General features: G+C 34.3%; 1 protein-coding gene across 1 annotated transcript in view; it reads left to right on the plus strand.

Annotated features, from left to right (window-relative positions):
- Positions 1-16496, plus strand: part of SHOC1 (shortage in chiasmata 1) — a 57177-nt gene that overhangs the window by 3562 nt on the left and 37119 nt on the right. Inside the window, exons 3-8 of the mRNA XM_027789320.2 lie at positions 325-406; positions 6319-6509; positions 10447-10609; positions 12472-12574; positions 13037-13193; positions 14526-14633. Of these exons, the coding sequence (XP_027645121.2) occupies positions 325-406; positions 6319-6509; positions 10447-10609; positions 12472-12574; positions 13037-13193; positions 14526-14633 (804 nt within the window). The remainder of the gene's footprint in view (positions 1-324; positions 407-6318; positions 6510-10446; positions 10610-12471; positions 12575-13036; positions 13194-14525; positions 14634-16496) is intronic.

Here is a 16496-nt window from a genome sequence, read left to right on the forward strand (position 1 = left end):
GATTTCCGGAAAACTTTCTGTCCGGACATGTGGTTATGGAAGAAAAGCAATGATCAGAGATAAGTAAAATACTAAATCTGATTAGTTTTGAGAGAGGTTTGAAAGTTGATGCTGATTTCTTGAGCTGCAGAAAAAACTGGGGCTTTCCAAGCATAGAGGTAAGCATATATATATTTTAAAAGTAAATTTGCATTTACTTTTGTTAATGAAAACTAAAACCATTGTTTCTTCTGCACATGTGCATAAAGTTTGGTTAGCCTCTGGAATAGTTTGATCAAATTTTAATATTTTCTGTGTAATTCTTTTTCTCTTTTTTTGTCTCAGTTACTTCAACACAGAACATGATCACTATTTCGGTATTGGATCAGTGGAAGAAAAGTTTATCTGTGGAGGATTTCCTGGAAAAGTCAGTAACCTTAAGTTAAAAAAGTATATGATTCCTTTGATATCATTCAGGTACTTTGTGAATGGTAAGCTAATGACAAAAACAGAATATGGAAAGGTTTTCTGATGGTAGGCAGTCTGCAGTGCCCTGGAGCTGTACACTGTAGCAGATAGCTTAAAGATGCCTTTTTAAGTAAAAGTAGTATTGTGTGTTTATGGAGTTCTTTGCTTCTTTATCTCTTTTTTGTAATGGTTGTGTAATCTATTTGTGACATTAGAGGTCTCTGAAATGTGTGCATGAACATGAAAATAAGCCATGAGGACATTCTGTCCCCCACCCCCCAAGACAGTTCTCTCTTGTAACTGTAGATGAACCTATTCAAAGAAGAGTATTTACAAACTTTTGAAAAGGTGTAAAAGGCAGCTATAAATAGACAAACTTGCATTATAGCAATTAAAGAGAGAAGTATTTATTTTAAAATTACATGTATAAAGTCAAAATACATCAAATGAACTCTGAAATAGTTCATTTTAAAACTAGGTTTGCAACACAGCCTTTACAGCCTACATTAAGATGTGAAAGAACATAATTGTTCTACAAAACCAGTAAATTGTGTGTATTTCTTCTGTCAGTCATCAGAGTGAAACTAATAGGGGAATTACTTTTACTTTTACAGGCCAGTGTAATATCTATGTTATCTTCAAATCTCCATTAAAAAGTGGTTGTGAATAAACTTGTGGTTGGAGAATAATCATGACAGAAAGTGTCAGCACCAGGCCTGCCAGGACCTTACATTGGCACTCTGTGATTTCACTGTGATACAATCTTTAATTGCATTGCTACATACAATTTTTTTGGCTTAACTCTGCTCATGCATGGTATGGAAATATCATGCTTATAGAGTGGATCAAGGCTGTGCAGAGAATGATGTGGCTGTCTGTGAAATATGGCCTCTTTTGTAGCAATAGAGAGGTGCTTTTCCTGTACAAGTGGTATTTCATGAAAAGGAAGTACAGAAGTACATAGTTACATACAAACACATGGTTACTGCAGGAGAAGAAAGCTAGAATAAAAAGCACATAATGGGAGGTTTCTGGGGAAAAAAAAATCTTTATCCTTAATTTAAAAGGGCAGTTAACTCTCTTGGTGTTCTGTGTAGTTCTTCGATCATTAGTTAATGATCATAATAGACCCAGGATAGGTTGTGTTTTCCTAGTATTACATAATTCCTGGAGCTTGGTTAAGTAAGTTGAATGCTGCCTGCAGAAATTATTCTGGTTTTGGCTTTGTCAAAACTCCTGTGTGATTTTGGGCAAATCATTTGAACCAAAACCTCTGCAGTAACCCACTGAATGTCCTCCTCTTTATTTTCTGGCAGATCCAAAGAAGATGAGTGCTCATAACTGAAGCTGATTGGAAAATACTAGTGCTTTAACATGGCAAAATGCCAAATACTGTGAAAGGCTAGGAGTTTGATGCCTTGGATTGGCATCTAGCATGAGTATCTCAGGTTTTTTCTAGAGAATGTAGATTACAATATTGGCATTTTAATGGAAATCTTGTGAATATTAATGAGTTAATTTTCTAGTTTTCTCACAATGCTATTAGAAATATCCAAGATAGCGTGTTTGTATTCAACTTGAGTTTTACTAAATGGCCTACAGCCATATGCTCAATAGTGAAGATCATAGCAATGAGCAATTTTCATCACTCAGTCAACCAGAAGATTGGAAACAAAAATTATTTATGATCACAGCTTTACTAAACACAGTACCCAGTAGGACATAATATAGTACAAATTTTTAAGAAGGGTCTAAGTCTATTTGAAAGTTTTCTAACTTTTCAGCGACCTCCTTTGTAACTTTCAACATTATTTTGACAGGGATTTTTAATACAACTTCCCCTTCTCTTTTTTGAAAAACAAAAAGAAGCACGAAGTAACTGTAAAATGTTTTCAGGTTTGGTCCTTTGGAAGTCTTCACCTTCTGAAAACAATAATGACAGAAAGCCTTTTGTAAGGCTTTGTAGGAGAACTGAGTGGGTTTCCTTGTGATGCTTTCATTTCTGTCTTGGGAAATGCGCTCTTTAGGCTAACAACTGTTCTCTTCTTGTCATTTCATGTCTCTTTAGGATTCAGGTAACTAACAGATGTTGAAGTGGCTAACTTTTAGCTGTATAGGCCCTCTGCATCTTGTCCTCAGGCATGTGGTACTAAATGAAGAAATGTCTGAGTACTTTTAAAAATTTGGACTTGAAGCCCTCTCTCTCCCCTAACAATTGAACTATAAAGAATGCATATTATGTGAAAGTTGGGTGATGTTAACTGCTGAATGTAAAAAATGGAAAAATTTTAAAAATTAAATATATTTCAAGATGTATCATTAATATATAATATATTACGTCTATATTATTTATATATTATATATTAAAAATTAAATAACAAATAAAAGAATGGTTTTGTACAAATGCAGAAATTTTATTGTGCTATAGAAACAGCAAAATCAAAGTAAAAAAAATATACTTACTTGTTTAGGTTGCCAAAACCAACCTTGAAATGTTACTTTGGAGACTTGCATTTGAATAGCTTAACTGGGGTTGGGCTAGATAACCTCCAGAGATGCCTTCCAACCTCAACCGTTTTGTGATTTGTGATCCTGTGAAGTGGAAGCATTTGATTATATTTTCAGGTTTTAATTCAGTCCAGCATCTATCAACATAATGAGTACACCACTGCATTTTAAAAGAAAATTATATAGATTTTGAGATCTTATGATATAAAGGTAATTATGACATTAACTGTATCTGAAATGATTCTGCCTTATAACAGGCTTGAACTATAGGTTTGGATTAATGCTGGAAGCTGCACTGAAGAAAACTGAAATTACAATCTGCATCTTCAGGAAAAAATAAGACTACTCTATGTAATATAATAATCTGTGCACCTTCAGAGAGTGATAAATGTTATGAGGATGCTGCAAAACACATGGGAAGATATCACCCATGACATTGTCTAGACTAATAACAGTAACAGAAAAAGAAATTGCCAAATAAAAGTTGTTATAAAGATACAGTGTCATTTAGATATCTACAGTGAGCAATTCAAGAGTCAATTAGATGCCATCTCAAGGGTTACTAAATTCCAAGAATGAAGTTTATTAGACCAGGCAGCATTTACTTTTACCTGTTGTTTTTGCACTAAGTTAATCATAACATCTAGATAAATCTGAGGAAATCAGTGCATGTATTAGACTTGAGTTACAGAGAATTTGAGATTATTTCATGTAATATATTTTAGAATTAAGTGGGCTTAGTCTGTGTACCAGTGAAATATTAATTGGAATGAGACTAGGGAATAAGGAGCAAGGAGTTAAACTTAGGAGGAGAAGATGTCTTTGTGCTTCACATTCTTTAAGTGCTTTGCATTCTGTTTAAGGTAAGTAAAGAGAATTTAAATAACTCCGGTATTTTAGGATTTAGGATGCCCTGTGGGTAGGACTAAGGAGTATTAATACACTTATTTAATCACAAATCATTTTAAGTATTCCTGGTGAGGAATGTAATATACTGCCATGTATGTGCAAAGCAAGACACACAGAGAAAAGACAGGAATGAGCAGTAAATAGGGTAGGTGGCTTATTTTGGATATTTAAAGCTTGACCTACAGTAAGTGTTTTTCAATAGGTTTACTGTTAGTAAGGAACAGGGAGTGAACAGCGTGATGAGTAAATTCATAGATAACACTAATTTCTTTCTAATAGTTAAAACAACAGATGACAGGAAATAAGCAAGATGTTATAATCTTTTCAAAACTGATTAGGAAGAAGCATTAAAATGTTCTGCTGTTGTCATTTAAACAAATGGTAGGCTTTTTCTCTGGAGTACAATATTCTCTGCTGGGTATGGCACACAGGAGGACTGTAGTCCTGGAGTTGTACAAAAAAAGTATTAACTGTCTAGTTAAAAGATTCTAGACTTAATTAAGGTTTGGCATAATAATTATCAAAGTATGTCCCAGATGTGCTGATATGTAATATGGTTATAATTGAGTTCAGTGTCTTTAGATTGCTTGTCATAAGATTCAATACACTCTATGCTAAGACTCTGCTCAGAAGATGCCTTTGTTCTGTTTTAACAGTAGGCACAAGTTTTTTGTGCTAAATAGGCACTTTTTGTAGATTTTTTTTTTAATACTTTTCTGTGTGTATAAAACTTTAGGTAACTAGATTAGAAGAGGTGGTATTTTGACATAAGCTTGTCAACTTGGGGGTTTGTGAGTTTTTTGTTAACAGTTCTTCATGTAAGCCAGTGTGGACTGTGTGATCAAAGAGATCAGTGAAGTGGACTGATACATCAGGGAAAATTAGTTCAGAGTGCCAGGGAGCCTAATATCTCTTTGGAGAGGCTGAGAAACAGAAAGAGGACAAAAAACAGGTAGGAGAAAACCCCAGAGTGGGAGAAAAACACTGAGGAGACAGACTGCCTAGGCAGTGGTGACGGGACACCTGGCAGGAAAGGAGATAAGCAAGTGAGTCTCTAATTCCTAGGAACTTCCAAATTACTTGATTGGATAAACCCCTTACTAGCTTTAGTGCATGCACTTAATCACCATACTTATTTTGATAATGGGACTCAACTCTCCATATTTCAAATGTAGTGCCTTCTGTGTTCAAAACAGTGTACAAGCATAGCTATATGACTTGGAATATATGTTTCCATATTTAAGAGTAGTCTGTCATTTAAAGTACTTACTGTTCTCCAGAACAGCCTTACCTGGGCTTGAATCTGGAAAAGGCTGGCCCATGTAGTCTCAAAATCTGCAACTCCCTTAGGTACGATCTGTCTATAAAACTATAGGGAAACCCATTGATCTCAGTAAACTTTATCCACATGTAACTTGGCACAGTGTTCCAGGGTTTTGGGATTTTCAAAGGCTTATGTCATATTAAAGTTTGGACATTAATTATTACTCATACTGCATAATTGTTGCTTGTGAACTATACTACTTGTAGTTTCAAAATTAACTTCTGAGCTACACTAAAAAATACTGTAGAATAGTTGATTTTTTTAAAGATATGTAGCCTCTTAAAATGCTTCATGTTTATGAAGGTCTATATCGAAATTCAGAGGTGCACTCCTGTACTGATTCCATTTATGAGATTTACCTCCAGATGGCTAGCAAATAACAAAATTATGTAATGCAAAGGATTATTTAAAAACTGAATAAATCAATAGGATGCACAGTTGAGAAATCAGTTGTCTCAAATTAGAATATAAAGTTCAGTAAGTGGAGCTGAGCAGAAAATTTGGGTTCTTCAGAAATGTCAGCACTCATCAGTCGGAGTCAATCTATTGTTCCTGTCGATTTATATGGATAACGTAGCATTAAAACAATCATATTTTAATTAAAAATTACAAATATTTTGTCAAGATATATCATTAGCTCAGGACTATGATTTTTTTTTCTGTAGTCAAATGATTTTGCTATTTGACAAGCAGGTTTTTTTCCTGATGAATAATAGTTATAATGAGATTAGTATGAAGAGTAACAGGAAAGAGAAGTGGGTTTGTTTCTTCATTTATCCTGTCTTTTCCCTATTGCAGTTACTTGCAATTTCATGATTTTTGAAACACAACTATACATTTAACTCAGCAGAAAATTTTTGTTGTAAATGTTATGACATTAATAGGTTTGATGCTTTTTTCCATCCATAACCCTTTTATTCATTTTAATGCTGGCGGTATTAAACATGTAATTTGACATGGATCTAGTGAATAGTGTTCTCTGTAATTTCCAATATTGTTCAGTGAATGTGGTGATTGTCAAAGTTCTTAGAGTATCTTTCTGAGTGCCATCGATTCACTAAACCATCAGGGAAGTTATAACAGTGCTTTTACAATGGCTTAAGCATCAAGATTTTTTTTCTGCTTTATAGGAAACCTATGTCCTCTGTAGACTTCCATATTAGTAATGAGTTAATAGAAATTATTCCAAGTTCAAACCCCTATTCTCAGACTGACATAGAAGGACCCTTTTTACATATGAAGGATGTTTTTAAGGAAGCATACACCCAAGACAAATATTTGAAGACTGACTATGCCACTGAATTTAAAGGACAATGTCAAGGTAAAGTGTTTAATTCACTGTTTTCTTACTTTTTGTGGACTCAGCTTGTGAACTTCCATAGTTTTTTGTGCATGATCCATAGACATTGAAGAGATAATTTGGGTGATCACAGCCTTTGCAATTACAGAAGACACAACCAGTGAAGAGAGATTGATTCCCTGGAGAAGCAGGGTTTGTTTTAACAGTTGAAGACAGATGCAAACCAAAAGAAGTTTCAGGCTGATCAAATATATGGCAGGAGGTGTCAAAAAGTATCACAATAAGTAGGTCTTATCAGGCATTAATCAAAATGCCAATGATCCTTTGTACCTCAATAGAATCAGATCCTTGTGTCATGTTCTTTTACCATATCAAGAAGCAAAAGAAGTAAGCAGTTTCTGCTTTGTTGCTGTGATAAAGATAGTTCAGACTGGGTAGTGCTCCAATGTGTTTTCTGAAATTTTATGATTATTAGTTCCCTAACAGTTATAATGAATTCTGATCACAAAAAGCAAAATGCTGAGCAAGTGTTTCATTCAACTGTATTATGATTTATTATGCTAAACTATCAGATTTTCAATAGGGTTTTTGATATATCTGTCAATTATATTACTTTGGAAAAGGAAAGTAATGTAATCATTTACTAAGAGCTTTTCTCCATGGTAACAGCGAGGAGACAGGTGGTTCTTGTACAGTATTGTACAAGTTAACATTTACTAGTAAAAAGTATCAACAATGCAAGTGTATTGCAGTCAGTTGAAAGTCAGCAATCTTAATTCATATGATTAAGTAATTACCTGATTTTTTTTTTTTAAGTTAGATGGCAAATGTCAGAAGGTTTGGATAATTAATAAAGCACTCTATGTTGTGTGCTTACAAAGAGAATAAAAATAATTGAAATGCTTTCCCATGTCTTAATTATGACTTTCTTAGGAACAATCAAGAGAGCTAAATTTCCATGGACAGGAGTCTAAACGAAAAAAAACCATATAAATATCATAAAACTTTTTGTATTTTTCCTAGTTACAGATAACTGTTGCACTTAAACAAACATAAAAAGGCAACCTGAAGAGACTGGATTCATAATGTTTTTTATGGGATGACATGAAATTATTTACGATTCTGATGACTGGTTTACTGAATTAGCCAATCAATAATCTTTCAAAGTAACTGATGTGTTACTGCCAACCCTTTTTCTGACTTTCTGTTTGCGTTAAAGAAGGAAATGTTAGCCCAAGTCTGCTGACTTTTGAGGGAATTATTAATTCTAACATTTTTTTAAAGCTGCCACTCTGAAAGATTTCCAAGCTATTTTGTATCATTGAGAACCTGCTAATGCCAGGTAGTCTGTTAACAGCACAAAACTGACTAGGTTTCATTAAAAGTTTGACTATACATACAGAGAGTGCAAAAACGTGAAAGTTAACTGATAGATAAAAATTGTCAGAAGTGGAATATTGTGGGTGATATGGCATAATTGTCTAACTTGTTTGGAAAAAAAGAAAGAACGTGATATAGGATTTCAAATGATCATTTTAAGTCTTGTTTTTCCAATACAGAAAGGCTATATTTGAATTCTAAATAGCTTGGTTTATTACTGCAGGAGGTTTTTTCCACTAGCTTGTGCATATTAAAATGTTTCATTATTATTTCTGTTAATGTAATCCTATTCTTCCTTTCAGAGAAGAAAACCAATTTCTTCAGTCGTTTCACTTTTTGAGCTGTAACATAAGAAATACTGCATATAATACTTACTAAGAGCTGTAGTATTTAAAGGTTCTTGTTTAAAGTGAAGAAGTTTCCAATAAGGTTGTCAAATTTAGCGTAGTAGGTTATGCACACATTTAAAATGTGTCTAGTAAGTTGTTACTGGACTATAGCAGTGGAAAACAGTAAGAAAGTTGAAAGCACATTGAACGCAGAAGTTGAAAACTCAAATTTGATTCAGTCTAGTAACTGTAGAGTTCTAAACGTCTAATTAATTACATTATATTTATATCAGATTACAAACATTTCAATATTTAGCATGCTGTTAATAGCCTCTTTTTTCATAGGCTGTCTGTTATGAGAAAGAGGTCACAGTGGAATGACAACCATCTTTGTATCATTAAGTGGAAGAGCACTAGCTTTACACTAGCACATGATAGCACTGGCAGTGAAACTGCCATTCAAACATGCACTGAATATTTGCTTCCTGATTGATAAAGTACTTGAGCACATGATTAAGCCTATTGAAATTCTTTTCTTGAGTGCTTTGATCATCAGAAATTACTAAATTGAAGAAAGTGATGATGCTGCATTCAAGTTACAATTCTGGAAAATAAAAGTATTTAAAAATGTGCACTTCCTAAAAATCACAAAGTGGCAATTCACTTCAGTTTTGTATGGATTTCAAACACTGGCATTGGTGCATTTCAAACTCTACCTATTGCTCCAGTTGTAAAAGTATGTATTAGGAAAGCAGTTAGGTATGTGATTCCTTCTGTCTGCTTCAGGAAGGTACTTCAGAGCATGCATTCTTGCATAGGCATGCTTTCCTGAGGTGGGGAGTAACAGGTTAAAACACATTAAAATTAACAAAGAAATGCACTAATGAAAATATTCGAAACATATCAGATTAATGATATTAATTGGAAAAAAAACCCTCATTTTTTCATATTCTTTAAGTACTGGAGCCCCTTACAATAAAAAGATACAATACAAATGAATATAATAATAAAATAATAAAAAGTATGGCTAAATTGTGATAATAAATTCAAATTAAGGGTGAAATTGTGCCTTATTCGATCTGATTTAGCATTAGGATTTATCCTACTTTCTTTGAACTAACAAAAATTAAACGAGATATTATTTGAGTACAGCATGATCAAGTCTATGCCATTGAAGCGATCTTTATTTTCTGATTGATCTTAGCACCTAATTTTGCAACTACTGTTTTCCTGACTATTGAGGTGCTTCCTACTTTGTTTTCCCGGATGCCTGAAGAAAAGGAAGAACAGATCAGGAATTTTGTAAATTGTATCAGAAAAGAAGCCATTTTTTTCAGTTGGAGGTACTTTAAGCTTTGTAGGCTACTAGAAGCTTTAGTAACCTCTCCTGAACTCATTAAACAGGCATTTTATAACAAGGCCTTTATTTTTTAATTGAAAGGTTTCTTTATGGGTATCTGTTTGTGTTAGCAGCGTAAAACAGTTTGGGGGGAACATAATCATTATCTATCATTTGCAGCCACTAGGAAGGAAAGGAAGGTGATTACAGATAGCGAGTCATACAGGGAATGAAAGGGGGATGTGGGAATGAGGAGACTTCTGCACTGGTAAAAAATAAGGAAGAACCCTTCTGTATATAATTCTGTGTATAATGTGTGTGTATATATGTGTATATTATATTGCCAATATAAAGGATTACATCAAATAGAGTTATGATTACTGCATCTGTTCTGTCTCATTGAGAGTAGTAGCCTAGATGCGAAAGAAATTAAGGTCCATAATTTCACCTTTCTTGAAATCACAGTAATTTGTAACCTATATTTTTGTCTGCTTGTTTTGTGAATAACTTTTTTGTTGCTTCAAAATTAGAGAATCTGCATTTAGATTTAGATGTGTATAGAGAGATTGCTTCTTTTCTACTTTAAAAATTGCACCAAGCCACATTTTTCAGCTAAAACTTACTTCAGAAGTTCCTTTATGATACTTTACAATGCAAACAGTTTCTTTTGAACAGGTGTTACATGAGACAAAGGAAAAAGCAAAAGAAAATCAAACTTAGCACGTGAACCATTGGAAGTCTAGACTTTGTTGCATTTAAAGATTAGAAATCCTAAAATATTTAAAGTAAAAAGTAGTTATTGTTTTGCTGACATTTACAGCATTCCAACAGTTGCTCAATAATTCTCTTTATTCTGATAACTCCTTTTATGTTTATGTTGTTTTTTAATGCATTTTTTATTTTTCTTCAGATTTATATATGGAAGAGGAACTTGTTTTTATTGATAATCTTGAAAATTTTCATAAAAAACTGCCTACTTCATCTAAACTTCTGAGCAGACTACAGTTTATTTTAGTGAAAGATCCCCTTTTAGGTTCTGAAGGACAGAATTTAACAGAAGAGAGTATTTTCCGGTATCGACAAATTGTTGTATAATATTAAACATAAATAATAGTCTGCATATAATGTTATTAACATTTTAACATCTGTTGCATGTTAACTTTTTAACTAATTTATATTGGCAGCAGGTAAAGAATTCAGCTTTTCTTCTTTCCTACAATAAAACGAGTAGGGTAAAATTTATATGCATTATTTAAGAAAACTGGATAAATGAAGCTGAATCATTTTTACATTCTGTAAGTGTGTAATGTGCTTAGGAGTTTAGTTTTGACACACTGAAAAAATGTTCATCTTTAAGGAACCTGGTCCTTCCTCAGACTGACTGATACCCTGTCAGTAAAATGCCACTAAATTTACTTAGGCCAGGATTTTACACATGCTTCCATGTTCCTTCTTTCTCGCCTCTCAGTCGCGCTGTTAGCAAATACATGATCTTATCCTACTGAATTGTATTTCTTTAAGTTCAAATATTAATTATTCTTACGGTTTTCTTCACTTTCATACCACTGGGTTAATTTAATTTAATTTAATGTTATGTCAGGAATTTGAACAAACCGGTATATTAGAACAGGTATAAGTTATATTCAGAATGTGCCTACTATTTTGTGAATGTAGTAATCTGTATGCATACATTCATAAAGTCTGGCTAAATTTTGCGCTGATTTACTCCATTTCTGGATGACTTGTATGGCTTCCTTTGCACTTGATAGGTTGCATGAATCACAAGCAAGGCAAAGCCAATTTTACCTGATTTAACTGTACCTATACAGTAACAGAGCAGAGACGAGTGGGGTTGTTTGCAGGTTTTTTGAAACATGAGCCCTGATCTCACAGTGAGCCTTGGACATAAGACTATGTGCATGTGTAAATACTGTAAATATCCAGCAAAGAGAACATGATCCAAGTTCTGTAGTGACTTTCAGAAATTCCAGTCACAAAAGAAAAAAATGCTAGTGTGAACCGTGACAGAAATAACTCTGACCTGCTGATCTGCAGTTTACTAGCAAAGCCACCAGCCTTTTAAACGTGGGAGTCCAAATCTCCTAGTAGAGCACACAGGGAAACTCATTTAGACAAAGATATACAATTAGGCAGACTTCTACTTCAGATAAAATTCAGTGAGCAGCCCAAGGCTAGGTGTGGAACAATTTATACTCTTCAGTCTAAAGTATTCCTATCCCCCTGAAAAAGTCATTATAGATTTAGTGCCTGTAATGGCCTTGAGGGTCAAGCCTAATGAAATGGTCTCTTTCTACTTGAAAAATCTTCATCCCTTTTCTGCTTGTATCCTTACTTTACAAGACAAGTAGTAGGCTCACTCCTGAGTTTTACTTGGCATTTTAGAAGTGTGTTGGTTAAACCAGGCAACATACTTTTAGTTTTCATTTTAATTAGTAGAGAGCATACTTTGCCACCTTTGGAGCTGAATCATTCCTGAAAACAGAAGTTAAAGGTGACAAAAGGTAAATAATCTGAATGTTATAGATTGCAGAAATTTTGTATATGGCATAAAAACTTGACATTAGAAGAAAATTAAGTCAGCAGCTTTTGGAGAAAGTATTTTTACATGACAGGACATATGTGTTGAGATGATGAACAGTTTTAATATGCTTGTGGTTTTTCTGTAACTTTTTTAAGGCAGGTCCCACTATTAAGTGGTTCAACTCTGCATATAGTGTATTATTTCTTGAAAAGTAACTTCAGTTAATTACACAGATTGTTACTGCATCCTTTGGAATTGCTTTCTTAGAAAAACATAGATTTAGGAAAAAACTTTTGCCACGCATTTGGCTATCAAAGCTACTACTAAAACTTTCAGTCTTAGGTGTAAAGTAATACAAAGAAGTCACTTGCATTATTTTATGGTCTTTTAAAGGGAATGTTTGACTTTCCAAAAGGAAATGGAAATAGAAGAGCGTAAAAAAGAATTGCAGTGGATTAAAGAGAGCTTCTGTGCCATACCTGTAAAAGATGAAGAGGTATCACCATGTTGTTCCTTGCTAAATATTATATTAGCGATTGATTTACGTTATGCATGAGTGTTTGTTCATCTGCAAGTCATTTTACTGAATTCTTTTCACACTTGCCAAATATTTGTAGCCTTCATATTACCAAGGTTAGAAAACACTGGTATTATTTGTGGGTTTTTACTTTTTTGGATGCTGCTGTTGGGAATCTCCACTCTGATCAGCTGTTTCTCCTGGGACCTGATGTGTTGGCAGTTTTATGTAGGTACTTGCTACACTAAGAATAAAAATGAACCAGAACAGGAAGCCATGACATGTCCATGGAAATGGGAAAGTACCAAGACATGTTCTGGGATTTGGGGGGCTAGCTTGGATTCTTTTTTTAATTGAAATAAAATCTTTTTTTTTGCTTGCATTTTCCAAAATTCTAAAACTGAAATTACTTACAATTCTGGTGTGATTAATATTTTTCAGTATTTCATGCTGCCTGTTGAGTTAGAATTCTGCAAACACAATAATGGCAGATCAGATTCTGTTAAGATTCCATCATACTTGGAACTGAAAGAGTTGTTAAATTTAGCTCCAGAAACCACGGCTGATGAAGATGTGTGCAAACAAGTGATCAAAGAAGGTGAGAGTTGGTTTGCTTCAATCCACCCGATTTTTCTTTCATTTGCACACATCTAACACAATCTAGGTCCTTTATACTCAGTTCACTTACGAATTACATCACAGCCTATCAAATAAGAATTTCTCTGTATGAGATTATGAAGTGTGCTGAACACAGATTTCTTAGTGTTAGAAATGTCTTCTTAAATAGACAAGGGGAAATAAATTATTTCCCATTTGGTTCAATCCGTGGTTGGGTTGTAATCTTGGAAACAAATGTAACATGAGCCATGATTCATGATACCCAGTCTACCATTAATATAATAATTCAGTGTTATGTTTTCTTATCAGTAATTAGATTTACTTTCAGATACATCCTTAAGAGGATTATATGCAGTGGAGTCATACAATAAAAATTGCTTATATTGCATTGTAATTGCAAACATGAAAGCAGATTTCTAGAAAAAAGGGTTAAATATTTCCATGGATAATAGGAATATTCTAAATTACAGTAGTAATTTCTTTAAAGGAATTAAAGTTACTTAAATGCTGTTATACTACAGATAAGTACAACTTCAATGACAGTAACTGGCTATTGAATTGATATCTATGACAGTATTTTGTGTAGTTAAATACAGTGCCTGAGATTTTTAAATTTTGATTTAAATAAACCGGTTTACATTGGTTTGGGCAAACAAGTGAGGAAAACCACTTATTTGGTGGACAGAAAGCAGCTCAAAGAAGCAAGATTCCTGCTCCTGAGTATGAAGCAGGTGTGCTGAATTCTGTTCCTGATAGGGCAGCAGCAATCCAGTCTCTTATTGAAGAAAGGAACAAAAATTTTAAGTGTATACTTGACTAAGGCAGTTTAATGTTCATTCCTCTGATACATTTAGTACACCACAACCTACATGCCGTGTTCTAAGCTGAGTGAACCAACGTCCACTCAGAGATTTGAGGATTTTGCACATAGATGTCAACCTATTATTCTTTTTTGTTCTGTTTTAGTCCTTTCTAGTAGCAAGAAAATCTTTGTACACAAACTCCTGATAAACTAAACTTAGGCTACCTTCTAGTTCCAGAAATCACATCACTGTGATTATGTGATCACATAAGAACCTTGAATAGTTCAGATAGTGACTATACTATATTTTATTTTTTTTCTGGCACCTTTAAGGGACAAGACTGAATACTGCTTAGATCAGCTATGGGATTTGGGGTTACTAAGTGTAACTGTAATTTTTCATAATATATATTATGGAGATTCCATTAAAAAATTGAAAGAAAAAAATTGCTCTCACAAGAAAAAGCAATAAATGGTTCATTTATGACACCTTTTTGAATCTGTTTTCAGATCTGAAAGCAGAAATTACAGACAAAATAGAAATTTTCAAGTGCTGTCCCATGCCACAAGAGGTTTGTGCCAGTAACAGCAAAGGAATGTTGGAATTCTGTGAGTCAGGTAGGAAGATGTATGTAAATCAAGGGGTGATACTTAAAATAAAGCCTTCAAGTGATTGTCCCCATATTTTGTTCTTGGGAGTACATGCCCCTTATAGATAAAAGATAAGAACATTTGCTTTGTGTAATCTGCTATTTTGTACCTGCACCATCAGCAGGCAGAAATGCCATACACCTTTCAACAGTTTTAAAAGCTGAACACAACCAACTTTACAGTTCCTTCATTTTGCTTTTGGCTGCAAGTGGTGTCTATATCTTTGGCACTTGATTAGATATTTAAGGGTTTTATCTAACAATTTATCTATGCAGAGAGGGCAGAGGAAAGCTGAGACAGATTGATTAAAATTGTGGAGTCAGAGAGCACAGTTTAAAGTTTGTTAGTGTCTTATGTAAATGCTTTCAAAAGAGGGTGGTGGAGGACAAACCAGGGAGAAGTACTGAGTTTATAACTTCTACAGATTCAGAACTCCTATGCAGACATTTTTGGTTTGCAAACGGTTCAGTACAGCTTTGTGATTGTGACATTAACTCACAGTCACCACAGCTTTTTTCCCGCAGAAATAAACTGAAAGTGTTGAATATTTGCTAATGTGTGCATTGAATCCTGGCTTCTCCTACATTAGCATAAAGAAATCCTTCATACATACCCACCTTTAATAGCTTGAAAACTCAGTGAGACATGCTGGTTACAATGCATACCAATGCCAGACAGGTTTGGTGTCTGACTGTTCAAACTAACTATCCAACCTCAGTTAAAATTTCTTCAGGTTTCAGGTGTAACCTCTCAAAATAATGGATGTTCTTGCCAGCCCTACTGTTTTCACAGCTTAATGTTGACTGGCTAAGGGAGGCAGAAAAACGGCTGTGCTGGTGACATTTTTCACCTTTAATTCCATGCAGAAAAGCCTGCACAAAGAATGCCATTTACAAACGGATGTGATCTGGGCAGAGTGGTAACACTTGAATAAACACGTACCTCTCATCCTAGTATGTATCCTATCTTGGAAAAAATCTGTCCATTATTGCATTGGACAATAGAAGTATTATCCTCCAGTGCATGTTCACTTGATAGTTTTCCACCCAGCAATTACTAAAATCCTTGAGAAATTTTGAGTTTTCTCCAGACCAAAACTCCTCTTCTTGTCTTAGTTTCAGTATGATGTAAACTTAACTAATGGTTGTCTCCTTCAAGCTAATAGCATCACAGTCCTGATACTGCATTGTAGTGGGCTTTTGGTAGGAGCACTCATGTCAGCTCAGTGTCTGATACGAAAGCTCAAGGCACACCCACCATATCTTGTCCCACCAAAACAATGTGGAGATTACTGCCTAGCATGATTAACTGTATCTAGTGAGGTATCTGACTGCTTTTTACTTCTAAAGCGTATGATAAGCAGGAGGAGCCTAAGTGCAGCAAATCTGAACAGATTTGAGACCTTCCTCGATATACAGTAATAACAAGCTGACTGTGATGTGATGGTCTTGGCGGTCCTGGATTAATGATTGGATTTGATGATTTAAGAGGTCTTTTCCAACCCAAGTGATTCTATGTATCTGTGATCTTATCTAGGATATTGTCCATTCTTCTGGAGTAGATGAGTAGTCAAACCAACTTGGATTGTTTTAAAAAGAAAATGATAGCATTGAACTTTATTGCCAGTTTTCTGGCTCAGCTCTGCCATTAAGTCAGGCAAGATTCAGTCATGGGGGCATAGACAACTTCCATACTTCCATGCTTTTTTTTCTTTCTTTTTTTTTTTTTTTTTTTTTTTTGTAGGATATACTCAGATCTATACGATAGAGACCTGCAAACCTGTACATGCACTGCTAAGACACTGTTTGCTAATGGAAGTTCCTGTATTAG

The sequence above is a fragment of the Falco peregrinus genome, chromosome Z (assembly GCF_023634155.1).
Source record: "Falco peregrinus isolate bFalPer1 chromosome Z, bFalPer1.pri, whole genome shotgun sequence".
Taxonomy (NCBI): Eukaryota; Metazoa; Chordata; class Aves; order Falconiformes; family Falconidae; genus Falco; species Falco peregrinus.